At 45.3% G+C, this 27,994-nt stretch overlaps 1 protein-coding gene across 1 annotated transcript; it reads right to left on the bottom strand.

The window, feature by feature from the left end:
* Positions 1–19: 19 nt before the first annotated feature.
* Positions 20–27,994, bottom strand: CNGB1 (cyclic nucleotide gated channel subunit beta 1). Its single transcript, XM_088135507.1, has 19 exons — positions 27,916–27,994; positions 26,763–27,047; positions 23,625–23,781; positions 20,845–20,946; positions 16,785–16,942; positions 16,077–16,235; positions 14,772–14,980; positions 14,271–14,321; positions 13,617–13,703; positions 13,268–13,332; positions 11,802–11,924; positions 11,538–11,679; positions 8,957–9,116; positions 7,026–7,123; positions 6,856–6,939; positions 5,726–5,844; positions 2,804–2,950; positions 1,466–1,652; positions 20–694 (listed from the first exon to the last, which is right to left on the bottom strand). The coding sequence occupies exons 2-19, from the start codon at positions 26,995–26,997 to the stop codon at positions 491–493; spliced, it is 2,487 nt and encodes an 828-aa protein (XP_087991633.1). The 5' UTR covers positions 26,998–27,047; positions 27,916–27,994; the 3' UTR covers positions 20–490.

Raw genomic sequence — 27,994 nt, 5'->3', positions numbered from 1 at the left:
CTTCTACGTGGCCTGCATCTTCTACTGTACACAAATGCCTGTATCTAATGCTATTTTCCAAACTTACTCATTTTCTGAATCATTCCTTACCCTTTTTTTTTTTGCACTCCTACCTCACCTTGTACTATGCCTTGTATTAAAAGACCATGCCAACAGAATAAACTATGGCTATTTTAAGCAAATCAAAATATTTATTGTATTGAGAATCTTTAAAAAGCCAATATTACTTAATACAAATTTCAATTGTTCTAAATTTCTCTTGGATTTCTGCTGCAATTGTTTTAAAGACTCAGTTAAACTGCTTGGTGTGTAAAAAATTCTAGAGGTCCCTTATTGCAGACACTGGGTTGCAGTCAACTTTTTTCTTAATAGTGCAACATTAGAGACTATATTTTGAATGGTTAACAATCCAAACAAATACGATCCATTACAAGCAAGGAGCCCTTCTTGAGCTGCAGTTTCCACAGATATGGAGGCTCATTCAGTTCTTCTACTTGGTTTCATCCTTTTCTAAAACTTCCACCAAGAGAACCTGTTCATCCCCCTTAGGAGTTGGACTCATGGAAACCTGAACAGGATTGTCAGGACCCTTGGAGATAATCTTCTCAGTTCTGCAGTCATCAGGTTTGGGAGAACCAGCTGGTGAAGTATGGCTAGCTGGTGATTTAGGGATAACTGGTGTGGAACTGGCAGCCTGAAAAAGAAGTTAATCAGGTTGAGAGTCATATAAGACACTCTGCTTACTCTTGGTAGGAAAAAGATGCTTGCCTCAAGACCGGCAAGGGAGCCGCATCCTAGATCTGGAATCCATTCTTCTAGGTCTAGGGCCCCCAGGGTGATGAATATGGGCATGAATGTGCCAAGATATTTTGCTCATTTGGCTCCCTGCTCATGATTTTTGAATTTGCTTTAGATTCCTTTAATTAAAAGAAAGATTGACAAGGGAGCTGGCATGCTGCAGAGCAAAATGTCCAATGAATGGCAGAAGTATTCTTAGAATGTAAGATTGACTTCAGCCAAGGCCTGGAAAAGATGTGCTCAGAAAAACAATAAAAGAGAACTAAGGTGGTAGAATACATCTTAATGGCCAGGAGTAAAGGTGAAGAATTTGTATCCTCAGGAGCATCTTCCTGGTCAATGGTTATTTTGGGACTGGCCATGCTCAGCTGTTTTGTGAGAACCCCTATGACATGGTCTCAGCATTCCAAATACATACACCCACCCCAAAATTGTGGGGCTTTCCTTCTCCTTATCTCATTCATGAAACTACCCATTCGAGGGTCAACTATAATTTCCTCCAGAATGCCTTAAGCCAGTTTTGCCATCCTGGTCTGGGTTCACATAATGTTTAAGCCATAAACCATGGTTTTATAAATTACTGTTTCATGCCCATCCCATCCTGCCCACCACAGGCAGATTTACAACATGCTCCCCTCTTGCCAGGCCTTTAGCTTTCAGAGATAACCTGCATCGCCTTCAGCTCCTTCAGTTTCCAGCGGATGTGAGCCAGTCTCCCCCTGCCTCCCATTCTTCCTGCAGCTACCAGGGCAGCTTGGAAGAGCTTTGGTGTCCCAGCTCTTGGAGGAATGATGAGGACATCTTTGGGCATCCCTTTTTCATCTTTGGGCTTGCTATTGCTTTTCAGCATTCTCCTAGAACAGAGAATATAACAACAGGATTGGAAATCAGTCAGATCTTTAAGAATAAACAGCATGTGTGAGTGCAATAGAATGACTGTGTGTGAACTCGTATGATGGCCCTTCTATTCTTCATTCAGTGGCTCCTCTTCTAAAAGTTGTGTTTACACTTGTTTTAAGTTTCCTTTTAAAGTAACAAGTAGGAGGCTAGGCCCTTCCAGAAGGTTGGCTGCCCCAGGCAGCTCCATTAATGCAAGAAATTGTGCAGTTATTCCATCTGCAGTGGGAAAACATAGGAAGATTACAAATAGAAGAAAAGTCTTTTTCTCTCCTAAAACTCTTGGGGCAAAGAGTTATACAATTAAACCTCATATGGAAGCTGTTGTAGTCCATAAAATTGTGCCAATCAAGAGCAGCCTCCCTAATTCCATGAAAGTGGGGAAATAAAGGTATCCGAAAACATGGATAATCAGAAGAGAACATAATTTGAGCACCATCTAAACTGATGAAATACACATTGTCTCACCAGACGGGAACATCCATCATAAAGGCCATCTCTAATAGCACTGTCAAACTGTAAACCTGACTCATAAAGGTGAGTCATTCACTGCCATGCATATGTTGAACCCCCTTCCAGAGATTACATACCAACAGAATGAACATCTTCCTTGGATTAAGTTTCATTGATTAGCCCTCTCCCAGACTAGTAGGGATCACCTGACCAGCAGAGAACCCTTCCCTCCAAATTTGCCTTGTTTCACGGCACGCATGGGGAACAAAATAAAACCTTAAGGGCTGAATTTCTATAATCTGGACTGAGAGTTAAAACAGAGTCCCGAGGAGCAGAGCCACCTATTCCAGGCCAAGCAAGTTACCCCAGGAGGACAAAGGAGACTTGTTCTTATGGCAGACTTGCAGGGATCTCAACCCAATGAAAAGAAAGAAAAGAAAAAGACCAGCAGGCAGAAGAAGACATGTTTCACCAGCTACTGATCCTGACAAAAGACATGGCCTCGGGAAAAATTAGTCCCATCGCACATCAGCTAACATTAACCCTAAGCCTCTTGGAGGTGGTCTGATTGGCATGGCATAAAAGTGAGAGTAAATTGATTAATTACAATAAATACAACAATCAAGTACAAACCCTCGATCATCCTGCATCTCACCTGGCTTTCTTCCGCAGCAGCTTTTGGGACTCTGGATAGTGCACCAGAATTTCATTCAAATCCTTCTTATCCAGAATGAAAAGGTTAGTAAATCCATGAGCCACAACGTTAGCGGTACGCCGATTTCCACCTCCCACAGCCAGTAAACTAATGGAAACAGCAAAAATACAAACTCAACACCTAACTTTTCATCTCTTATTCCACAGGAAGGGGCAGCAACCTCCCCAATATCTTCCAACCAAATATTAACAACTGAAATTTAAGATTCAGTAATCCAAACGTTGCTTCAGTTCAGCTGTTCAAAAACATTGCAACCAAACAAAACCATATATTAAATTGCAGTTCAGTATATGGTGTTATTGCAATCTGGTGTCATAGTTAAAGATGCTGGACTAAGAGTAGAGAGACCTGAGCTCTAGTCCTCCCTTAGACACAGAATCAGCTGGGTGATTTGGGGCCAATTATTCCCTCTGAGTCCTGGACTCGGAAGAACATCATGGACAAAGGTTCTGACAAACCACTTGTGAAAAGGTTGCCAAGAAAACTGTTTGGGCCTGTCCATGTAATCACCAGGCTGAGTCAAGGCTGACTTGAAGAACCATAATAATATGAAACCATATACGGAACCAAACTAGATTTCATTCTCTTCCTACCAGCTCAACTGACCTGTGTTGCCATGATAAAGATATGGAAAAGTTGGGGTTGTTGTCAAAATAACATTTGCTTTTTGTGTTCTGCATTGTATATTTGGTGTTCTCCATAGCAGTGGTGGCAATCGCCAGTGATCTGAAGCCACTTCCAGGATAGGAAGATTCTCCTCCTCTTTTTGTATCCCAGAAAACCCAAACTCCTCAAAGTCTGTTGGCAAGGTGAAGGTAGGGCTTTGCTGGCCATGACTCCTACTGGTTGGGCAATCAAGTTGGCTAATTGGCCAGAGTGACTGGAGTGGACTGGCATGCTCCTTGTCTCCTCTTTGCTGCTTGCCTGGATAAGGGACTTGTTTAGAGCGTGTCTGTGCTTGTGCTCTCAGGACATTCAAACCTGCACTTGGTGGGTATTCTGGCTTATCACATGGTTATCTCTCCCCAGCTTATTGAGGGACGTCTTCCTGGCTGCCACTTGTATGTGGCCTGCCCTGAAGCAGCAAGCAGTGGACAGGATGGACACGAGACTGGGACCCTACTGTGGGTGAGACTATAGTTGTTGAAGCTTTCCAAAATGAAACTGCTCTTCAGTAGCCACATGAGAAACATGCCATGCAACAGCTGATGTGTTTTAGAACAGAAGCATGAAGCCCACCCTTTGTAGCTGTGGGAGAACAGTGAGCAAAGGACTTGAAGTCACTCCTCCAGTTGCCCTGCTGTTTAATTTTCTGTCTGAAGGTGCTTTAATAAAAGCTAAAGTAGCTTTAATCCATGCAACAGTTCTATAGATTGTTTTAAAAAAAATCAATCTTTACCAATCTTTACTAATCCTGTGGCACAAGCAAAGTTCTGGGACTCCACTTCCACCCCTTGGTACTTCACACATTTTCTAGTGAATTCTACATCTGGGTCTAATCAGAGAACTGGATCTAGTCAGTATCTCAATGCCAGTGGAAAGTTCCCCCTTTTTTTCTGCTTGTCTCAGCAGTCTGCACTGTCCCCTAGCAAGATCCCAGAAGTACAACTGGGAGCTCAGTAGCTACATTATACTTCGTTGCACTAAGAAGCTGAAATTGTCTGTAACACCCAGCAGTTGTTGGAGAGGGGGGATTCAAATTTTGTCAGGAGTTGTATGTTCCAGGTATAAGGCTATTATTACAGTGCCAGGCCACAATGCCCAGGTAAATCAGCCTCAAGATAACCTGAGCAGGAACTGGGCAAGAACCACCCTGGGTTGTGTGGGAAAAAATGGGACTGAGAAGCTTAACCAAAATCTTAGGGTCTTTGCTGTCAAAACTCTTCTCAGCCATGGTTAAGCCTTTTTTCTACTTGAGAGTCATTCAACCAGGCTAATAAAGGCTATTTTACCTAATATCTAAGAACAGCCATGGCAAGACTTCATTTTTCTAAATTTCTCTGTGTTTATTCCAGCTACCAAGCCCAGTTTCCTCCAGGCACAATTGAGAGTCAGTGCAGCACTGTTCTAGTATTCTTTTATTAGGTTTATAACACACCTTTCTACTTGTATAAGCACTCAAGGCAGCTAACAAGTTTAAAAATCTTTAAATGAAACTAAAATATGCAAAGTTAAGATTAACTATTAAAGGCTGAGTGAAAGCATGTGTCTTTGTATTTTTCTAAATGCTGGCAATAAGGGGCTAAGTGCACTTCCCCAGGGAGAGCGTTGCACAGCTAGGGAGCCGCAGAGCAAGGCCCCTCTTGCACACCAGGGAGATGAGCCTCCGGCCCGTGGCACAACTGTCTTCAGAAAGGCTCCTCTGGCGATCTGAGGGTCAGCAGGAGAGGCAGTTCCTCCAAGAGTCAGGTCATAAGCTGCTACAGGTCGGCTTTAAAGGTCAGTACAATGCCTCACGTTTTGCCTGGAAAGCCACCAGGAAACAGCATCACATGTTCCTGTAAGCTGGTTATTGTAACTTCAGGGCACCTTTCAAGGATAGCTCACATAAAATATGTGGCCATCGTCAAGATGAGATGCCCAAAGCGACTTCTGGTGAGTGCCATGGCGAACTGAAGTCCTGCTAGTTTCATGGCTTAGATGTTGGAATTGGACAGGGGAAATCCAGAAGATGACAGTTCTTCCTGGCTGACCCAGGCCAGTCACCCTTTTTCAGCCCAACCTACCTCACTTGCTTGTGGCTGTGAGAGGGGTTGTCCAATTAGGGGACATCCATACAGAAACTACACTGAGCTCTCAGAGAAAAGGCAGAATACAAATGCAACAAATAAGGAAATGAACACATTGTGGTGTTGGCCTGACCTTATTTCTCCAAACACAGACCCAGCTTTCAGGGTCACAAGCACAGTTTTCCCATCCGGTCCTCCAAGCACTTGAACTTGTCCTACTTGAATGATGTACATCTCTCGGCCAATTTCCCCCTGAAGCAAAATCAAGGAAAAAGTGGATCTGAGCAATTTTGTCCCTGTGGATCCTTTTGTTCAGGATTCCTTAGTGTTGGTTGGCTGAACTTAAGATAGTTCTTAAAGAGGGCTTCAAATGGAAGAATTGGGGCACCTTTTTCTCTTGAAAATCTGACCCAATTTAAGACTTGTGTATCCTAGAAAGTTACATCCTGCAGTTACAAAGTGGAAATCCCACAGAGGTCGACGTTTTAGCAAGGGAAGAGTTATCAGAGCCCTTGCTGAGGCTGTCTCCCAGCAGCTTAAGGGTTAAAGAGAAGGTGAGGTTTTAAGGGAAAGGGCTGAGCTCCCACCCTTCCCAGTGCAGGCCCTGGAGAGGCTACCCTAGCTGGCCCTAGAGGAAAGTTTGCAGGTTAAACCCTTGTCTGGCCCTGAGATTTAGAGAGCTGAGAAATGCAAGGAAAAGGGCTATTTTGCCATCCCTTTGTTCTTGTGATCAAGGTGAGCTTAAGGTCAGCAACGCTAAATGACAAATAATGACCAGGAAAATGAATAATGTCCAATATATGTATATTTGCAGATAATCCTCCATTGGATGTTTTTTGTCCTATTTTTATTGGTGACTTCTGGTTTTCAGAGGAAAAGGCACACATGAATTCCCTTTTAAAGAAATCAAGATCTTCCTCCAAAACTTTTGTGCATTTTTTTGAGCTCTGCTGCTTCCGCTTTGCCATTATTTTAGTTCACTGGCTTGAACGTAACTTTCCCTGATATCTAATAACTGTAATGACTGTGATGATGGCCAACTAGATTTGGCTACCACAACCAAGCAGCTCTGTTGCCACTGACGCCCCCCCCCGCCACTTAAGAACAAACACCCTAGAGAAATCTCAGAACCATCTTTGCATTGGTTTCAGTGGCATAATAAAAAAATGCATAACGCAGGGAGCATATGATGAGCATCGTATATGCCTGTGAACCTCCCTCACCAGTTTGACAATTGCGGTGCAACATTTCACTGCTGCTTACCTTTTTGCACACATAGTCGTTAGGCAAGTACACCACGGATCTCAGCCTCTTCAGCATGTCAAAAATCATTTGCCGGTCACAGCCCTGAATCGAAGGAAGGAAAGAATTGCTTGCATTCTGCTCTTTTGGCTAAGGTTAAGTAAGTGGAGCCCTGAGTCAGCTGGCAGTACCTGAAAGAGTGGCACCTTGCTCACAATGTTGTAGTTAACATCAATTGCAATGTCCAGCTTCATCTTTTCGGGCAGCTGCGTCAGCAGCTCTGATTCATCTGTAGCGAAGGAGAGAGCAGCACGTCTTCAGCTGTGTTCTGGCCTCGTGTTGCAACAGAAGAGAACTGGGCCGAGATGTCAGTTATGGATCCACCATCCCTGAATCCCCCATCCTGAGCAGGTGGGTTTACACAGAGTTCCTACTTGCGTTTGCTTGCATGTGACTAAAAGCCTCCCCGTGATCAGAAGCGTTCTCAGGGGTCTGTGGGTCTTTTTGCTTCCAGAAGCTCCCACCGTGGGGGAATGCTGGCAGTGGGCTGTCACGTGTAAGGACAGCAGCCTGGGGACGGTGCCCAGGGCCCAGTCACGCTGTCTGACTACGGCCTTTTTCTCTAGCGAAGGGCTGCAAGATTATCAGTGCAGACTGGGTAGAGGGAGACAAAGTCTGGATATCCATTTCCCCCTTCTGACAACACATTCAAAATGCTCTCCCAATTTAGGGAGCATGGGAGGTCAAGCAAGACCTGACACTAAATGCATCTCTGTATTATTGCCTTAAATTATTATTTTGAGTAACATTTTCACCCCAAGGAGAATTGAATGTCATATAGTATACTGGACGTTCACTACAATAAAACGGGATAAAAAGGTAACACAGGAAAACCAGAAGGGACAGGAAGTATTTCTCCAGCTTGTGCAAATACAATGTTTTCAGCTTGGGCCTACAAAGCGTCTGTGTGAGCCTTCTGAGCTTGCAGCACAACCACAACCGCAACAGCAACACTTTCGCAGGTGATGAACAGAAAGCAGAGAATGGATTCTCTGAGGACCCTTTGGGCCCTAAACCCTACGGCCCTTAAGTGTGAATAATAAAATGGAGGGTTGGGGTATTTTCTCAGTGTCACAATTTAGAAAACTTACTAGAATTTTGCACTGCACCATTATCAAAGGTAGCACCCCATTACAGAAATCCTGCCAGGGATTACAGGAATCACTGCAGCAAACCTGGTTCTGCCACTTGGCCCGGGGTGTGGAGGGAATACGTCAAGCGTGGGGATGGCTGGCCCCACAGAGGCCTGCTGTCTTCACCTCTAGATCCATCATCTTCTTGGACTTTCTCCTTTTTTAGTAATGTTTTGTTTAAATTTTTAGGTTTTACGTATTTATATATACTTATGGTTTTAATGTTTTGTGTGAGCCGCCCAGAGTCCCCCATTGGGGGGAGATGGGCAGGGAGAAATTTAATAAATAAACAAACAAACAAACAACAAACCAGCCCTCCCCATGGTTGGAAAAGATGGTCAATGAGTCTTCTAAGCCGCAAAGCTTCCTCAGGATCCCGTGACACCGGAGGATAACAAGGCAGCCTGGAACGGTGGGTCTAACCGTGCAGGGGGAACAGAACGGGCAAGGTGAACATGTTTTCTAAAAAATTGGGATATGGAAGCACAAGTTCTCAGACAAGAGCCATCACTGCAGGTCTGCTGATGGGACAGGAGACAGTCCCTGCCACTGGCAGGCACTTCCTTCCTGAGTGGAAAATGGAGCTCCAGAGGAGCCTGTTTGGCCGGACCGCAGAGGGAGGAGGAAGGAGAAGGCTTCCTCTCCCCTCCAATTATTGCTCTCAGCATTGGCTTAAATGCACACGTTTAAGGTTAAAAGGCATTTAATGCTATATTTAGGCTGCAACAAGGAGTGTCTGCCAGGGAGGGGTCAAAAAGACAAGATGGCAGCAACATTGCGATGCATGTAAAAAATGGGCAGGACTTAATGGTGCCATCATGGCCACCATGTTGACTTTTTTACTTCCACTTGTGGCCACCAATAATTGCAACTACCCAACAGAGAATAACCAAATAAACCCTTTGTCTTTGAAATGATAAGGTGCTTACCCAGCATGCCTTGGGAATGCCAAGTATATTCATACCACGTTTTGACTCTGTTCTGAACCGAATGGGGAATTCTGTAAAAAGTCATATATTTCACTGTATTGTCCATGCAGCTCCGATAGTACGACTGTCCCGCTGTAGCAGCACCTACGACATCCCTCATCTGTGTAAGATTTAGAAAAAAACAGCAAATGGAGAGACCGTTATTCCACACTGCCAAAAGTCATAACTTATTTAACGAGCTTGGTGGCCTTCCCACCCCATTACTACTTTATGCTGACGATACTACAATTCTCTCTTACATGATACTTGGATGCATTTTATATATTGTCAACGCAACTCACTATCAATTATCCTAAATCGAAGGTAATAACGCTTGCCAAAAGATGGTGCTCACAGAGGTGGTTCATGGGTAACACAGAAATCGAACAAGTCAAAAGTTTCAAATATCTTGGCATTACATTTAGTTATCATCTTTCCTGGGTCACCGATCGCAATAAGACAATCCACCTGGCTAATTGTTTGCTGCTCAGATTAAACAATTTTACTTTACAAGAGGAAACCGATATGTACCTGCAGCAATTAGAATATTCAACGCGAAATCTCTTTCTCAAATTTTATATGGTAGAGGGCATTCAAGCAACCTTTTTGAGTCAGCTTATGGGGGCACCCAATTGTGTCTCCTATCTCACAATTTGCTTAGAAACTGGTCAACATCTGATAGAAACCAAAGCCTGGTTAATAGCAATTAAATATTGGCTTAGGATTTTATTTAGAGCTGCTCCTCATAGTCTGTTATCACACCTTAATATGGATAAATATATTTTGTTCTGGTCTCGGCATATTATTGTCAGAGTCTGCACACTCTGACCGCGGCTGCGGAAATGGAGGAGGAATGCCCCGTGGCCGGGGCCGTAGGTGGATCCGTGGGGGAGGAATCCCTGACCGGCAACAAAATGTCAGAGTCTGCACACTCAATCCCAAAGTTCAGTAAATCCTCTGGAGACAAAAAGTTCCATCAGAGATTTCTTTATTTAGGAGAAGCACACAGCATCATAGTTTGTTGAGTCTGATTCAACATAGCAAAGCCTTGTCTTTTTAAGCCCAATTTCCCCCCCTTCTAGGTTTCTATTCCCGCTTGCAGCTCTTCGTGCCTTGCTCCGGTTCTCACACCTCCTGGCCTTGGATGTCTGGTTCAAGATAGAGATAACGGCACCTGGCCTCCTCTTTCCCCCCCTTTTTATGGCAGGTCAAGCAAACGGTTAGAATAACATTCCCAACATTTCACTATTGATCTATGTTTAGCAATAAATGCAAAAGAATGGTTAGTAATAATAGCACATTAAAATAATTGAAGATTCTGGTTTCCGTAGATCCTGACAATTATGTCTGAACTTAAGCAAACTGGGATAGGGATTGATGATTTATATTTATCGGATGAAACTTATGTATTTAGAATGATTAAACAGAGATTTTTAGATTTAGAATATCACAAACTTAGACCTGCTCAACCCTGTGTTTGTTCATCTTCCATGTTAGGTATAGAAACTCACTTGGGTAAGATGGTGCATTATTTCCAAGATCTTGAGGTCCCATCTCAGCGTAGGGCCTTCTTTTTGGCCAGAGTAAACTCTTTTCCTTCCGAGGTACTTCTCAGAAGATATAAACGCATCCCCAACCACGAGGGGCTCTGTTCTTGCGGCACCCCTGATACAATTCACCACATAATTTTTGACTGCCACCCAGTTGAGACTCTCCATTACGAACTGCTTTTAAAACCTTCACAGGGCAAATATCCGCCAAATACCGTATCAGCCTGCCAATATCTATTGAGAGATGTCGTGCCTGAAATTACCAGAATTGTGGCTAAATTCTGGGATGAAGCACTTCAAAACAAATGTAAACAAGTCTCTCAATGAGTACGGCCTTCTCTTTAACTAATCTTGCGATACGTCAATGAGTGTTTCTGTATTTCTGTTTGCTCTTTTAATGTCAATGAAGGTTTGGACTCTCGTCTTATTTAATGGGAATTCATTCAGCTGCAGATGGTTATGCCGATATCAAAAACGTCTTCAGTGCTGAAATGAAATCCAGGAGATACACCTGAAAAGCTAAACCCGACAGTCGGAGAATTTGGCTTGTTTTTGTTAGGATGGAACAGGACATCTCCAGGCCGACTATTCAGTCTGTGGGGAGGATGCCGTGATATTAATTTTATGCCTGAGCAGGCTGAATACCCCTGAATTTTGTCCAAGTTTCCATAAAAGAGAACCAGCAGCTTCTAAAAGTCTACTAAATTCTTCATGTTTCTCCCCTTTTTTGCTGTTCTTTGATTTAATAGTGTTTTAATGTTTTAACAGTTGTTAACTTATTATAGCACATTATGAAGTGTATTTTAATTTTAAATCAAGAATGTTGGTTTAATTACATCATAATTCTAAGAAATAAATAGCTTAACTTTAAGCAGTATTAAATATTATCCCGTGCTAATAGTGGCCCTCCCATAAAAGCTGTATTGTGCAGCAAGTGAGAAAAGAACGCAGCAATGTTTGTGACAGGACAAAGGCGCGAAGCGAGCACTCACCTGGCCGATCATCACTGAGAAAGCAAAGACCCCTGTGAAGTAATTGAGAAGCTGGAAAACAATCTCAAAGAGGTTCCGTGGCTCAGGCAGTCCTCCAATGGTTATTAATGTCTTGACAGCCCAGTAATAACAGCGGATGTAACTTCAGAAACATAAAGCACAGGAGACACACCAGCCCATGTGCTTATGCGCCTCTTCCTCCTTGCCCCCTTCTCCCATGAAGGCTGGCTGCACCGGCTGAGAGCACCCCCCCCTCAGGCCTACCTGTTGCCTTTGCCATCGTAGACCCAAGCGGAGGAGCCGAGCCCCTGGAAGGAGGAGGCCCAGTAGTACAAACAGGAGTTCACGTGCAAGCTGAAGAGCAAGTAGGCTGTGATCCTTATGACTCTACCGAGAAGGCAAAAAGATCAGCCACATCAGGAACAGGCTGCCAAAGTCCCTTCAGAACCTCAGGCTGGGCATGGCAGGGCTCCTGTGCCCCCAGGCCCCCTGTACAGAGAACTTCAGCAGCACTGCTCACAGGAGCAGAAAGCTAAGAGGGCGTGGTGGGCATCAGGTATGGCTAGAGGGGGACATCCACACCGCGGGGTGCCGCCCAGCACTTCTCAGCCAGCCGAGACTGCAGCGTTGTCTGCAAGGGCGGGCAAAAAGCCAAGATGTGGCCATGACAATGCGATCGAAGCTCTGCCTGGCTTTTATGCAAGTCGTGTGTGCAACACACAAAAACCGGGCACAACTTGATCTCACTGTCATGGCTGCCATCTTGACTTTTTTGACTCTGCTCTGCAGACATTCCTGCAGGACTGAAAATATGGGTGGCTGCTTTGAGTCCAGGAAAGGTTGCTACTGAGAGTTCAATGCATTTGCTCTCTCTTGTTCATACAAGCTAAAATGTCTTGGATGCTGGAGATGTGCAAGGCTTAGGGCATTCCTTGTCTTCCTCCAAGAAACTCCACCTGGTCAGAGCGGTGTGGCTTTGACCCTTTAGTTCCACAGTCATTGTACATACAGTTGTGGCATGGTTTTCTGTGTGTGTGTGTTAAACCTCAGAAAGGGGTGGAGGAAAACCATGACCCTCCTCGTCTTGTTTCTCCTTGCACAGCCCTTTCAGCCAGCACATCTCCTCACACACCAAGGAGAAGGCCTCTGAGGCAGAGACTAAAGCCCAGGTAAACTCAAAGAGCTACATAAATATTTAGGCTTTAAAAAACACAGGTTGTCTGTAGGATTTGGTAAAAAAAAAGTCACAGAGGACAGCCACTACAGTGCAATCAATGTATCAGTACATTCCAGCTCCTTGACTCCCCAGCGCTCCTACTGTCTCCACATCAGCTGAACTTCCTAAGCTGTTTCTAGAGCTGGCCCAGCATAAACTGCATTACATTACAGTATTCTTTCTGAGGATTTCCACTTTAAGTCCAGCTAATCTCAGCCTACAAAAAGGTACGCCATAATGTTAATAAGAGAGCTTGCCTTTAAAGTAGAAGTCTCTGTTATTTTGCTGCAAAAAGTGGCTTGTGATGTTTGGAAATAAAGTGGATATAAATTTTGATTCTGCAAAATCAATGTGCAGATTTTTTTGTGGTTGTTGTTGCTATTTGCTTTAGAGAGGCCCAGTTGGCAAAAGCATGTCAGAACTGAGAGAATGATGTGCAAAAGTCACACCTTCCTCAGCAGAGCTGCTAAACTGCACCCTTCCTAGAAAGACTGACCAAATTGCAGAGCCTCACCTGTAAATGTAGGCCTTGCTCAAAATAGCTTCAAGTCGGCTGTTAAACTCGAAGAAGGCCGGGTACTGTGAAAAAGAAATAAGTCCTGATGAGCTCCAGAGAAGATTCTGCCCACTGTTCAGAAAGGAAAGAAAAGGAAAAACATTCCCAAGGCAGCGACTGGTGAAGTTTTGGGCTCCCTTCCTCGCCCACAAGCCAGTGGGGGGGAAGCACGGAATCAGATAGATCCCTTGGAAGTTCCTCTGCATTAAACTTCAGGGATAAGCCGCCACCTGCCTTTTCTAGCAAATAAAGAGAGAGATGCTTTTCCTCAGCCCTTCCCTCAAGATGCAAAATTAGAATGATTCACCTTTAGGCAGCGAGGCAAGCGCAAGAGAGGATGTACGCCAACCTTGAAGTAAAGGAAATCCAGTGGAAGAAGGCAGATTGCATCCATCTGTAAAGGACACACAAAGAGGCTCTACTACAGAAAACTATACTAAGAGAAAGAATGCCTAAAGTACATAGGTCTATGAAATCACATTCGAAAATGTATTAAATCTGGGTAATTTGTTTGTAGAAATTAAACAAAATTGCCGACAAAAATGTATATATCTGGGAAATATGCAGAACAATGCATACAAGTTTTTGAGCAAACATTTTAAAAATGATCAAGTACAATGAATTGAATTTTACCATGTTACAAACAGGAGAGTAATTGACAAAAACTAATTCTGAAAATGATAGAGTCACCCATCTCCCCATCACTCAAAATGTATCAGTGACCTAGTATACCCCAAATTTTACTTCATATAATGACAAAGACATTAAACACAAATGTTACTATTAGTAAACTTCCTATGCCATTCTTACAATACCTACCCCAACCAGATAAAATCTGTATTGTGACAGAGAATTAAGTGTCCAGAACATTATTTAAGTATCATATGACTGAGAACACTGTTTCAGTCAGATGATCTGGTGGTCATTTTAACCATTAGTAAATTAAACAAACACTACAGACCTTAAAGCGACGGGACTTCAGGTAATTCTTTCTCATGGCTTTCTTATCAGTCTAGGAGAGGAAAGAAAATGCAAAAGGGAAAAATGAAGCTCAGAGGGAAACTGAGGCACGGCCAGCAGAAGGCTATATATGCTGGCATGACATGGAAACAGGCACAGCATCAAACTCTGCTGTGCAAGAATCGCTCCTCTTCTGAAGCTTCTTAAGTCTTGTAAACTGTTCTGTAATTTTATACTTTATGCTGTTACTTGCCTTTTACCTCATGTTATAAACCTAAAATAAATGTTCTGGCTACATCTAGACTACTCTTGCTAGACAGAAAGTGTCTGCAGCTGGGAAAGGCTTAGTGGTCATTAAGATTTTTGGAGCCCAGATCTGGTGGCCTATTTACAGATGAAGAACTTAACTGGTTCAGGTTTGCTCTCAAACCAGGTGTCAGAAGCAAATGCAACACAACACAGATAGCTGCAGTTGTGGCTTGGCTCGCTGTGTGCCACTTACGATAATATCTCCTTGATGGACAAACTGCAGGCGGGACTGAAAGACAGCGATGTCCAGAAGGTAGATGAAATCACAGAGGTAGTCAACAGCCATCCAATAATAGACATTCTCTGACGTTTGATATGGGAAAGCCCAGCGGACAGGAATCAGCCAGCAGTTCCAGTTCCATGCCAGGACCACAAGAAAGAGCCAGAACACGTACATCAGATCTAGAAGGAGAGGGAAACCCAGGAGAGACTCAGGATTCGTGCAAAGCCCACTGCAACTCCCCTTTCGAACTCCTCAGTGGGAGAGCTGGCCCTGCACTCTGCTGGAGGTAGCACAAGGAGCAAGAGGAAGGAGCAACTTGCAGATCGATCTTTCTGGCCAAGAGGATCAGAGATCAGGCAAGAGTTGTCACACATCCACTTCTAAATGTGTCTCCTCATGGCAACCCTTCTTAGATTACGTGCTTGCGTGGGAAAAAAATGAAGCTTTGACTACGGGATTTAATGATTAGATGGTTTGGGTTGACAGAAATAATGTGAATTTGGATTAATTAGTGGTAAGAGATTAATCTTTTTTTAATTTGTATTTATATCTGTATTGGAGATAGTCAGAAGTCACTTCGTTTCATTTTTCTATCTGTTTTCACTATTCTAGTTTTTGTCTTTTTCTTTTAGTTCTATCTTCTTTCTTTCCTATACTTTCTGATTTGTATTTTAACTGTGCTTTTTATATATCTCAATAAAAGTCTTATTAAAAAAAAAGAGTTGTCACACAGCGAGCCATATAGCCCATGAAGCAAGTGGGCTAAGAGGTGGAGCTACTCCTCCCAAATTCAGCTCAGCATGAAAGTACTGGCAGGCCACATCCCAGGCATCTTCTCAGCTTCAGAAAAAGTGATAAAGATGCAGATGATCATCTTGGCCTCCCCATAAAAAGAGACTGATGTGCCTGCCAATTGCATCAGACTTCCTTCAGAGAAGTGTGCATAGCGCTTAAAAGAGGCTTTCAGACGGTTGTCCACAGTTTGCAGCTTAATTTATTTAACCTTACATTGGCAAGAATGTTTATGTGGGTTTTGAGTGTCTATTCTGTACTTTTTGGATGGTATTTGCAATAATTGAAAATATCACTTGTGAAAGACAGACTAGAACCCAAAGTGCCTTATTTAAGGGTCCATGCAAATTACGTTTCATTTCAAGGGATAAGGCTTAGCCAATTGCTTGGGCGGACCAACAAGTTTCCTGGGGATTTCCAACAGGTCCGTTTTCCCCAAAGCCCCACCTGCTTGTTCTTCCCTTCTCCCACCCCGCTACTTACTGGAGGAGGGGTCAATACTGCTGGGGAACTGGATTTTCCTCACGTGGCAGAGGAAGGGGCGATACTTAAATCTGCAGCAGAGGATTTCGTGGTACTGCCCCTCTCCATCTTCCTCTGCTTCTCTTCCTTTCTCCTCTGGGGTTTTCTCTTTGGAAGGAGCTGAGGGAAGAAACCAAACTGGTAAAATCCGGGCAAAATGTCTTCTCCATCCTTTAGGGGCCAAATGTGTGGCAAAGCAGTTGGAGAGGAAAGTTCAGGAACAGACTCTGTAGCAAGAGTGGACAACCCACAATGCAGCTTGCACGCGGCCCCTAAATCCCCATCTGGCAGCCTCCAGAATCAGCCAGGATTGCTCCTTTTTCGGTTAGGACCAGAATACCTTGTGCCTAGGGGTCTAGCTGGTGTAACCTCAAGGATGCTGAAGCCGCTGGGAAACATGGAGTTGTTTGCTTCATTACTAACATAATACAAATGGCCTCCCCCCTGGCCCCCCGCCTCCAAAACAACAACAGGCAGAATCTCAACTTATGGTGGTCCCCTTGGAAGGCAGATTCAGACCCAGAAGGTCTGGCCGGGCAGAAGATACTAAGCGGCGCCCGCTGCCGCGCCCGCGCGCCAGCGTGCAAAGGCCGAGGCTCGCGCAAGCCGAGCCGCCCCCCGCGGAGCGCCGGGGAGCCCAGCCAGCGGGACAGGGGCAGCCCCACTCACAGGCCGCCGGGGTCTCGTCGTCAGAGGAGGCATCCGGGTCAATCAGCTTCTCCTTGACTTTCTCGGTCCGGTCCTTGAAGAGCCGCACCAGCTCCTGCAGGCGGTCGTGGATGACGGCGCTGCTCTGGCTCGCGGCTGAGCTGCCGCGTCTGGCCGCGCTGCGGGGCAACCGAGACGGGCGATGAGGGGCCGCCCGCGCACCCTGCCTCGGGGCGCGGTCGGCTTCCGCGGCTGACCCCTGGCCCGCCCGCGAAGGGATGCTGGAAGGGCGGGGCTGAAGCTTGGCTCGTTTGGGGAGGGGGCAGAGATAGGAGGGGGAACGGGAGCGGTTTGTCCTGCATTCCCACTTCATCTTAAAACACCCCCTGAAAAACAAGGTCAAGCACAAGTTTTACTGCAGGAAATCGGGCATTTTGCTGCTGAATTTGGTGGTGTGGCCTTGGGATGCCTAGGAGACCCCCCCCCGGGTGTTGGGGCCACATGTAACCCAGATCTTGTTCATCTTCTCTTTAAGGGGTGCTGGGAAGTGCAAGATCATTGCTCATAGAGCAATTTTGTTCACCCCAGGAAAGTAACACAACTTTAAGAAAAGTAAATGAAATTCCTACAATAAAGTACTGTTATATAGAATTTTAAGGTTTAAGTTTAGGAAACCATGTTTTTCCTTGAGCCAAAGCCATTTCCTCTGATCTGTAAAAACTAGCCTTTTCAGGGACAGTGATGAGAACAATGGGACTCTTTTCTAAAGTCCTTGATCAAAGCTAAGAAAGAAACAAACCTGGGTGGGAAAGGAGGAGACATATGGTCACTGCATAGCCCGTATATCTGGTTCCGTCTTGGTAAAAAGAAGTCCCATCCATGAAAAATACTTCGTCTGGATTTTGCAAAGTCCCTCCCTTACTCTCATTGCTATTGGTATTGGTGCTGTTGGATATTCTCCACTTTCTTTGACTCTGAGGTAATGATTCATGAAGGGAGAAAAATCCAGAATAATGAAATGGATTATCTAGTAATTCAAAATAATGAACTGGGTGACCACTCTAGGCCTAAAGGCATTCCCCCACAGTCTCCACTGACCAGCTGCAAAAGCATCATAGACACGTGACCCATCACTCGGTGCTCCTTCAGGGCCTGCAGCGTAAGGCCCTTCTGCAGGCAAAGGCCGTTGACTGCAGAAGAAAGGCGCCAAGATGCCTCACTGACCCTTGTCAAGTGACCTGCCCTTACAACTCTGCCTTCTTCTCAACCCCCGCTCTCTGTGAAAACAGCCTAAAGTTGCATTTAGAAGTTCTGGCGCTGAAGTAGTGTAATTTCCACTTCTCCCAGCAGAAATCTTGCCACAAGAAGAAACTGGAATGCCTCCTGGACGTTGCTGGGGGTGGTGTAGTCAGGGGCTGGGAACTGCCCAGGTCCTGCTGGCCCTTCTAGGCAGGCAACAACAGGAAGCAAAGCAATGAGGGTTTTGGAAATGCTCTTTATTGTTATAGGATATAATACCAGAATCTTGAACGCTTTTCAGTGTTTCTGTTTACTCTATCTTATACCAAATGAAATCAAAATGGAGTTATTTTGAGTTTCTTTCCCATGATTTCTGCTTTTCCAGGACCGAGCAATTGTCTCTTGAGCTCCTCCTGCCTTAGCAGTTCATTCTACCCTTCCCACTCCCGGCGACAGGCTTCCATCCCATCCCATCCCATCCCATCCCACCTCCATACGATGCTGCATCATGTGTCCCCCCCACCCCGCCCCATCCGGTATCTCTGCACTTCCCTCTGGGGCCATTTGTGCTTGTGCTGCAGAGAGGCCAGCGCAGCTTCCCAGTCATTGCCCCTGCCTGTACGGCTGTTTTTTGGTGCAGTGGGAGAGGTATGAAGGGCTCTTCTACGAACTGTTCTCCCTACCTCTCCTCTCGGCCTGAAAATCAGGTGCCGGGAGTGCAGAGATTTATCCCCCTTCCTCCTCCCCCCTCCATCGCCTCTTGTTTGGGCAGAGAGGAGAAGCAGTGAGAGCTGATTTTAAACGCAGATCTTGTACTCTAGTGCAAGGCCTGTATTAATAACGGCACAAGCAGCACTCCCCTCTGCTTATCCTGACAGGAGAGGAGGAGGGATTCAACCCCGTACCTCCCTACCCATCCCACTTTTTCGAGGTGGCAGGAGAAGAAGGGAGAGCTGAAGAGCTTCTGTTTCTTTCCACTCCCTCTGCTTCTCTTGCTACCCATCAGTTCTTCAGCCTCGACAGCAGGGGTGGGTGGCAGGAAGTGTTGGGAGGGGCTCTCTAGCCAATCGTCCCCTCTGCTTTTCTCCCCCCATTTGTGTTTTGACACATGCCCAGTGGGAGACTTCTAGATGCATGTCAGAAACACAGAGAGGGATGGGGAAAGGAAGGGAGATCTCTTTAGCTACCATTCTCTGGTCTCAAGATTTATTCAGTGGGCCAGAGATCAGGGGGATTCTTTTTGACTTGCAACCGACTTGACGCAGGTTAAAAAGGCTGAGTAGAAAAGTAGCAAAAGGGAGGTTTTTGGCTGCCTGCATTCTGAGCCCCCTTCCCTGGTTGGCTGTTAGAAGAAATGGGGCAAAGTGGTGAGTTTTCCTGATAAAGCTGCCCACTCCCCCTCTGGCCTCAGGGGGTAAATGAGCAATTTTACTGGGCAGCGTTGCCCTCAGATTGGGTGCTGTGCCTGCTCGGTGGGGCTGGGGGGTTCCACCCAGTAAAGCAGAATCTGATCCATGCCGTGTGTGTGTATGTGTGTGTGTGTGTGTGTGTGTGTGTGTGTGTGTTCCACCTGCTACGTTGTCTCCTTGTGAGGCACAACCATCCACCCGCCAGAGAGCCGAGGACCAGGTTTTGACAGATGATGCCTCTTTCTGTCAGAACCCCTTTCCTCTCTTAAGGAAAACTACTGAGGATGCTTTTCCTCGCGGCGAGAGAAGGCTCCTGCTTTCACCAGTATTATGAAAGCTGCATGGGCCATTGTGCCACAAGCTCCGCCCTCTGAGGTGGGCAGGCAGCATCACGACACATAAAAAAGGTTTGTGGTGCAACAGCGCAGCACTTATTTTGCCATTCTGCTCCCTGCTTGACTGCCCCTGGGGACACCACAGTGACAGAAGCACAATGAAGAGGCCACCAGGAAGAGCCCTTTGAGTGAGGAGCAGTGAGAAAAAAAGCCATCAGAGCAAGAGGTCAGAAAAATAAAAACGAATGAAACTACATCCAGTCTTCCAAATGCCATGGTCATCTCTAGATGGGCCCATAAATATTGATCTCTGACACCCACTGTCAGCTTTATTCAGGCTAGGCTTTCATGTAACATTTTTTTGTAAGGAAGGAAAGAATAGACCAGACTAGGTCGTAGCTACGCCACATGCAGCACTGCCTGCTACCTTAAGGACAGGCCAGTCATGGGCCTCCTGCATCATGAAAACTCAGACTTACCCCGGTTTGTCCATGCAATTCTGCGTAAGCTAGGCTCTCTCTCCTAGATATCATGTACGCAACATACTGTTGGGATATTCCACCCAGAAGGAACTCCGCGCAGTACACCAAGAGGCTGGCTCCCTCGGGATAAGACTGAGCCTTTAGTTCTCTGTGGCCATCACTGCATAATTAAAACAGCAACATCCCTATCTAAGATGGGGGGTTTGGGGCCTTGCAAGGAAGGATCTTCCGAGATCTCAGCATACATTCCCATACACACATAGAGCTGGGATTATGTATTTTGCAATACCAAAGTGTACTATGACGTCCTAAACTTTGTAGGCTTTCTTCTCTTCCAAAACATCATTTTTCTCCATAATTAAATGGACTCCAGTTTTCCTAAAGTACACCCTGTGTCAGACCACCACGAGGCAATTGTAGCAGCCTGGCTATGTTCTTCCAACCACTTCCCATCCTTAGGAGGGCAGAGTCGGATGCTGTCCTGGCAACAGGTTGAAGTATGGCTCAACTGCCAGTCCAGTCCTGAATGGAGTTAGTGATGGACCATTCACATGGTCTCAATCCAACTTTGCGGCAATAACATGGGAGAAGTCCCTGATCTGCTGAGGTACAATACCTGATCTGCTCTTCTTCCTGTGGACTAGACCGGTCTGGCCAGTCTCTGACTGGGGACAGGCTCAGCTCCTCCACATTTACTTCTTGAGAAGAGGGTTTCCTCCTAAGGTGGGGAAAGAATTTGGGAAAAGAAAGCATCAGTACAGTACAGTAATTGCTTGAATATTTCTTCTCCTATATCTGAGTGCTTAAAGGAATAAGACTAAGAATACCACCAAACAAATGATGTTTTGATAGACAAGCTGGAGAAAGTTACTCTTAACTACTCTTCCAGACTGTTATTCCTATCCACGAATTGCATTAACCAACTAATATTGAGATTTATTGAAGTAATGAGAAAATATAGCAAGCAAGCCAATTCATGCAAAAAGAACCACTTTGAGGGATGTAGTTGGATTTAGAGACTAGTGGACAAGTTCAGGACTGTGAAGAGGAACTGGAAGAATGAATAATTTCACAAGAGGCATCAAAGAACAATGATTAGCTTTGCCAGGGCAGAAAGGATGGTTATGCCAATAGTCAGCAGTAACTTAGCTCCAAGGTTGAGAAGTGCAAGGCAAAATGACTGTTTAAATCAAGGGAGAGGCAGAAAAAAGAAGCAGAGTAATAAACCGCTCTGGGTAGAAGAAGAGTCACTTTGTGGTGACTGAGGAGGACTCATTCTGTTAGACAATGAAGATTCGTATCTGTAAGGGCTGAGACTGCCAAGGCAAGAAGAGTCAATGGCCTGTAGACTAGAGAGGAAGGAAGGAAAAGGAAACGTGTTAAGGAAACATCTCTGAGCCTGCCATGGCCATCCAGGGATCAGCCAAGCATTTGTTAGGTTTGAAGGGCAGGAGAAAGAAGAAGCCTCAGGTTCAAACCTCTACAGATCTCTGGTGTCTTTGCAATGAGGTGGGCAATCTGGTTAAATATAAGGCTGCATTCTGGTCTGGAGTCATGTCTGAAACTTTTCTACTGGTGGACTTCCAGGGAAGAAATAGCAGACTGAAGATGGCTCCACGAAAAGCAGAGCTGACAACCCTGGCAGAATGAACCAGCCAGTAGACCGGCTCTTCGATAATTCCTCTGGACAAGGAGAGGAATGAGATTGCCACAAGAGCTCCAGACAGCTGCTCCTTGTGATGAGACTGCAAGACAGTGGTCTCTGCCAGGTTTAGAGCTCTGGGTGACGGGGGGACAGGCTTGAGCCTTTTTGCTTAAACTGCGGTCAGCACCTTCAAAAGGACACTGGGTTCGCATACTTCCTTTTCTAATCACTTTCGGAAATTGCTTGTTAACTGCTTTTCAACTATTAGGAATCTTTGGATCGACAAGTTTTACAGCACTGGATGAGTTTTCTTCAATCCTTAGTGAAAAAAGTTTTAAATACAAGTTTAAGGACTTTAAAAAAATCTTTTGGAATAAACAGCAAAAAGGTGATTAGAATTTTGATTTTGGAATTAATTATAAGAATCCTTCCTGTGGGAAAATGCTTTTGTTTTGAATTATCTTTTAAAAAAAAACATTATAGGATAGAACTGGTTGGACACCAGAGGGAATCAGAAGGAACTAAATATTACAATTAAAGGAGAAGAACACTTAAACTTGACTTACTAATACAGAATGGAGCAAAATACCTTAACATTGGACATACTGAAGGCTATTTTTGAACAATGGACCCAGAAGTTAATTTTAAGAGTGTCTGCCTCTATAGATAGACTGTCTGTAAAAGATGGTATGGAAGAGAAACAAGTTTTACCAGACAAGACTGAGACTGATCTGAAAGTGGATTTAAAAATGACAGGCTACAAGAATGATATGGAAAAAGATGCTACACTGTACATACAAATGAAACTGGCTGATGTCTTAATAATTAAAAGGAATATACAAACAACAAACCAGAAGAGTAACCTGGATAACCTTCCTATATTGGATTTACAAAAGAGACTTGTTAAAGCTTTGAAGGATTTTGTGAGAAGGGACAAAGAAAAAATGAAAAGTAATCAAGTTCTAGGACGTTATTTGAATGGATTAGAGATCAAGGTTGTTAAAAGTAAAAGGAAGAAATATAAAGTTGGTTTATTTGATCAAAGTTAAAATAGATATGTTGTTACTTCTGGTAACTTTTAATGGATTTTTGCTGATCAGGACTGAACGATGAGGCTTTAAGAATTTGTTTATAGATAAGAGATGGGATATGAGAAGAAGAGATAATTTGTTATATTTTAAGAGAAGGTGATAAATTACTAAAAATGTTTATATTTGTTGTGTTGAAGGGGGAAGTCATTTCTTTATATACGTCTTTTTCTTTACTATATTCTTATTTTTCTTTCTTTTCTATTTTTTCTTTTCTGCACTTTCTATTTTTTCTTTTTATTCTTTTTTTTAGTTTCTATTAGTTTTTATCTTTTAAATTGTAATTTTTAATAAAATTACTATAAAAAATAAAAAACGAAACTTTTCTACTAGTCTAACCTACAGCAGAATTAAGGCTAATTATCTGGAGACCTGTGATTGCTGAGCCTCAGTTGGAAGGCTGACATTATCTAGCTTTACCATGGTGAGGATGCAGGCAGCTTCTGCCAAGTTTAGCTGGGGAGTCTGCTCGTTCTAAGGAAATGCTCCTAGAATTTGCTGAATTAGTTCTGGAAACTCCTGAAAGGAGTTGTGGACACACATAATCCAGTGAGGATTCTGTGGGATGGTAGAGACGGGTATCCCAGAAGTGTGATTCAGACCCAGGTCCAGGTTCTCACATAATACAAGACTCTGCATAGACCTCCAACACAGGCTTCGTACCTCTTGGGAGCCTTTGGTGTGGGTGGCACAGCAAGGGTGTGGGAGCTGTGTGGGGCTGAAGGACGAGCTTGGGAGGCAAGGACCGGCAGCCCAGAAGAGCGAGTCTTAGAGTCCGCATTTGGAATCTTCACCATGGGATATTTGGCTGATGGTTGTCCTTGGGCAGGAAAGACCAACAAAATTGGGTTATTGCCAATACGGGTTCTTGACCTCAAGCAAATTCTAGAATGCTCAAGAAGATGGCCCTTTACAATCAAAAATCCCTGACAGCCTCCTCTGCTATGCTTAGTTTACTTGTTCCCTTGTTTCTATATTATTTTCTGCAGAAAACTCAAACTAGTACAAAATAGAGAAGGAAGGAAGGAAGGAAGGAAGGAAGGAAGGAAGGAAGGAAGGAAGGAAGGAAGGAAGGAAGGAAGGAAGGAAGGAAGGAAGGAAGGAAGGAAGGAAGGAAGGAAGGAAAAAAACAAAACTTCAGTGAAACTGCAGAAAACTCTGAAACTAATAGGAATAATTAAGGTATTTGATATAATGTAACGAAAGGTACAGATGCTTCCTAAAGTTTTATTATTCTTATAAGAAGTTGAGGACAGAGAGTATAAGACAACAAGGGGTTTCGGATGTAAAGGGTATCTTTAGTAAGGTGCTGTACCTGTTCATTTCAAAACTAACTATTCAGGGTTAGATAAGGTTTTATGCAACACAGTGAAAAAGAAAACTTTATATATGTATTTGTGCCTTTGAGTCAGTGTTGACTCCTCGCAACCATCTAGACAAGTCCCTGCAGTTTTCTTGGCAAAGTTTTTCAGAATTGGTTTGCCATTGCCTGCTTCCTAGGACTGTGAGAGAGACTGGCCCAAGGTCACCCAGCTGGCTTTGCACCTAAAGCAAGTCTAGAACTCATGGTCTGCTGGTTTCTAGCCTGATGCCTTAACCAGTATACCAAACTGGCTCTCCTTTAAAAATATACAAGTAGTCCTTGACTTACAACCATTTGTTCAGCGACTATTCAAAGTTATGATGGCAGTGAACGAAGAGACTTACAACCTGTGCCCGAAGTTACAGCCATTGCAGCACCCCCGCAGTCACATGACCAAAATTTGGGCACTTGGCAATCCACCCATACTTACGACCACGGGGGCATTTCATCTCCTCCCCTTCGCCTATCTCCCCCCCATCTATGCCCTTTTGTCCCCTGATGCCCTGGGCTCCGCCACCCCAGCTGGCCTTCACTGTCTTCTTGCTGGGGCTGGGCTTCGCACTGTGGAACCAAAAAAAAAAAGCCAAAAGCACCAAAAGCAAAGGGGCTTTTCGGTATGCCGCGGCTTAGGGGCTGCTTTTGTCTTTTTTTTTTTTCCACAGTATGAACCCCAGCCCCAGCCTGGCCCAGCTGCCAGATCGGGCACGCCTCATCAGCAGCAGGAGGAAGACCGTGAAGGTCAGCTGGAGTGGCGGAGTGCAGGGTGGCGAGGGCGACTGCGGCTGGGACTGGGCTGGGGCAGTTGCAGCTTCCTGGGGTGTGGCAAGCAGCCCCAGAGCCATGCGGTTCTGGGGCTGCTTGCCGCCCCGCAAGGCAGGGTGCAGGGCAGCCAGAAGGGCAGAGATGGGGGGAGGTAGGCGGGTGGGGGGAGTTGGAGGCAGTCCCTTACCTCACTCAGGCTCAAGGCTGGGGGGGACCAAGCCCAGAATGGCTTGGATTGGGGTGGCTCCTTGGCTAATGACCCACGATTCTCGGTTAACAACGGCAACCAGGACTGCCAGGATTGGACGGTCACATGATGTCTCACTTTATGACCGCATTGCTTAGCGACAGAAATTTTGGTCCCAATTGTGGTCACAAGTCGAGGACTACCTGTACTGATGTTGATTTCCAAACTTAAATCTGTATACCTTTTGACTAATAACAACAGATATTACATTTAATTGGTTCACTTAAACATTCTTATTGTTCTCTGTGTTGGGTATTACCATCACCTCCAAAAACTATTTGATGCCCTCAGCCTTCACCAGTCCAGCCCTGTCCCCTGAGTAGGGCTACAACTCTCAGCATCACCTTGGCCCCAGTTTCTGGAGATGGTGGCAATCCAAGATGTCTGAAATTGGGGGCATCCACTGAAAATAAAGGCTGCTTCTTCCACTTTTGCAGCAGGAATCCCTTCAGAGCCTTTCAGGCCTTCCTAAGCCCTCACCCACAGTCCCTGGGAGACCCCCTGGAGCCCAGGGGAGCCGCCTCTTCTCTGACCAGTGCCAAAGAGACCTCCAAGAGGACTAGCTTTGCGCAGGCTGATTGGGAACTGGGACAGAGATCCGAAGGGGAAGGAGGGAGGCCAAAGTGCTGAGGGAGCCTCTTTGAGCCACTCCTGGCTCAGGGCAGCCATTCACAGGAAACACAAGTGCAGAGCAACACTTTTCCTTTGGGGATTTCTGCCGAGATCCCCGAACAGCTGTGAAGCCTCCTGTCTCCACAAGGCCATATCCAAGGCTGGTATCTTTCCACATTTAGCCTGCAGGGACATCTGCAGAGTGTGGTCAAAAAACCACGTTGCACAAAAGTGTCAGGCAGAGCTTCAGCTGCCTTGTCCTGGCTGCCATCCGGGCGTTTTTGACCGTGCCTTGCATACCCCCTTGTCAGCTTGAAAACATGTTATTTCCAGATACTGTAGTGCTAAACTGACAATTAAATGCAAATAACATGTGAATCTTTACTTAGATTTAATCTAGGGCTGGAGTCCCTTTCTGAAATTAATGCAATATTTAGGTTAGATTTATTTATTTATTTATGTTTGAGATTGCTGCAAAATGGCTTTCTGGCAGGGCTGTCTCGGCAGGGATGCCTTTCTGTAACTTCGGTCTGTCACAGGACTGCAAACCTTCTTAGCTCACAAGGCCCATTTCCCATCCTACAATTTTCAGATGAGGGGCAGATGAATCCCTTCCCATTTCCATATCACTTTTAGTGAATGCCTGCCCAAAAAAGTGTGTGCATCTCTCCTACATTTTGGAAATGACTTCTGTTGCCCCCCTCTGGAAATAACTCCTTCTTTGGAACTAAACTCAAGAGACGCAGACATGGGCCAAGTGAAGGAAGGCCGGCCAGGAAAGCTGCAGGCACCAAAGCCGTGGGAAATGCTACGTTACCCCCGATGCCCAAGCAGGAAGCTTCTTCCTTCAAAAAACTGGGGTTGCTCATGCCAGCCTTCTGCTTCCTAGGGACGAGGATGGGGATGCGGGAGGGAGGAGCAGGGCTGCGGTAGCTGGGGACATTGGGCAACTGCTCCACACTGGCTGAGCAGGAAGGGGAGGCGTGCAGATGGTGGCGCGGCTTCTTGGGCACCAGGCGAACCAACTCAACATCGCGGGTTTGCCTGGACATGGCAGCGCTAGGGAGCGGGATGCTTCAAGCCGAGGCCGCAGGGCTGGGAACTGCAACAAGAAAGACACAAGCGCCAAGTGAGAAGGGGGGCAACGCTCAGCTCCGAAGGAGGCCCTTCCCTGGGCAAGAGGCCAAAGTGCCTCCATTCGGACTTGGGCCAGAGGACGCAAAGGAGACCAAGCCGATGGGAACGGCTTCGGTCTGATGGATGGAGATGTGGACTTTCCCTAAAGGGTGGTGCAGTTTGACTCCTACAGGTAACTCTTATTTGTGGCCCTTCCCAAAATTGAGAAGCCTAAATCCAGCACCAAAGCAGCTTTTTTCAGCAGAACAATATTTGCTGTTAAAACTAATGTGTCACTCTTTACACACATCTTTAACACCCCTCTAACTCCCCAGTGCAAATGGAAAAGAAAAAGGCAGAGGCTAAAAAATTTGGCCAATATGATTTCTGGGCTGTCACTGGGTTATGACACCTCCTGTAGTCCTCAGAGGCCACATAACTGGGGGGAAATGTGAAGGGGATGAAAAAATTGCCCAGGAACAGAATTGATTTGTGAGCAAATCTGAAGTATCTGGAGGTTATACAATATAACCATTTCTTTTTATGATTGTTCAACCTTGGTTTCCAGGGGTGTCCACAGGTTGTGATCAAAAAAGTCAAGATGGCAGCTGCATTGATCTGATCAAACCTCAACTTGCTTTTTATGTGCATCAATTGCACTAGCAAAGCTGCCATCTTGACTTTTTTGACCATACCCTGTGGACACCCTGTTAGTTTCTGTGCACGTGCACCAAACGCTCCCCCTGCTCTCAGTGGAAGAGAACCAAGTGGGCCCACCCCTGGTGGGACTGTGTTCCTGCAAGGCTGCCCTATACAGATATGGGGCAGGCCATCCTGTGTGATGTGCACAGTACCTTCACGTGCAACAGAGGTGGTTTCTTCTTCCTCTTCTTCCTGTTCCTCCTCCTCCTCCTCCTCCTCTTCTTGTTCTTC

The sequence above is a fragment of the Python bivittatus genome, unplaced genomic scaffold (genome assembly GCF_059951505.1).
Source record: "Python bivittatus isolate LINGU-HERP-01145 unplaced genomic scaffold, Pbiv_v1 ctg000170_np1212, whole genome shotgun sequence".
Lineage (NCBI taxonomy): Eukaryota > Metazoa > Chordata > Lepidosauria > Squamata > Pythonidae > Python > Python bivittatus.
Note: the sequence above shows the minus strand (reverse complement) of the source record. Positions and strands in the feature narration are given on the sequence as shown.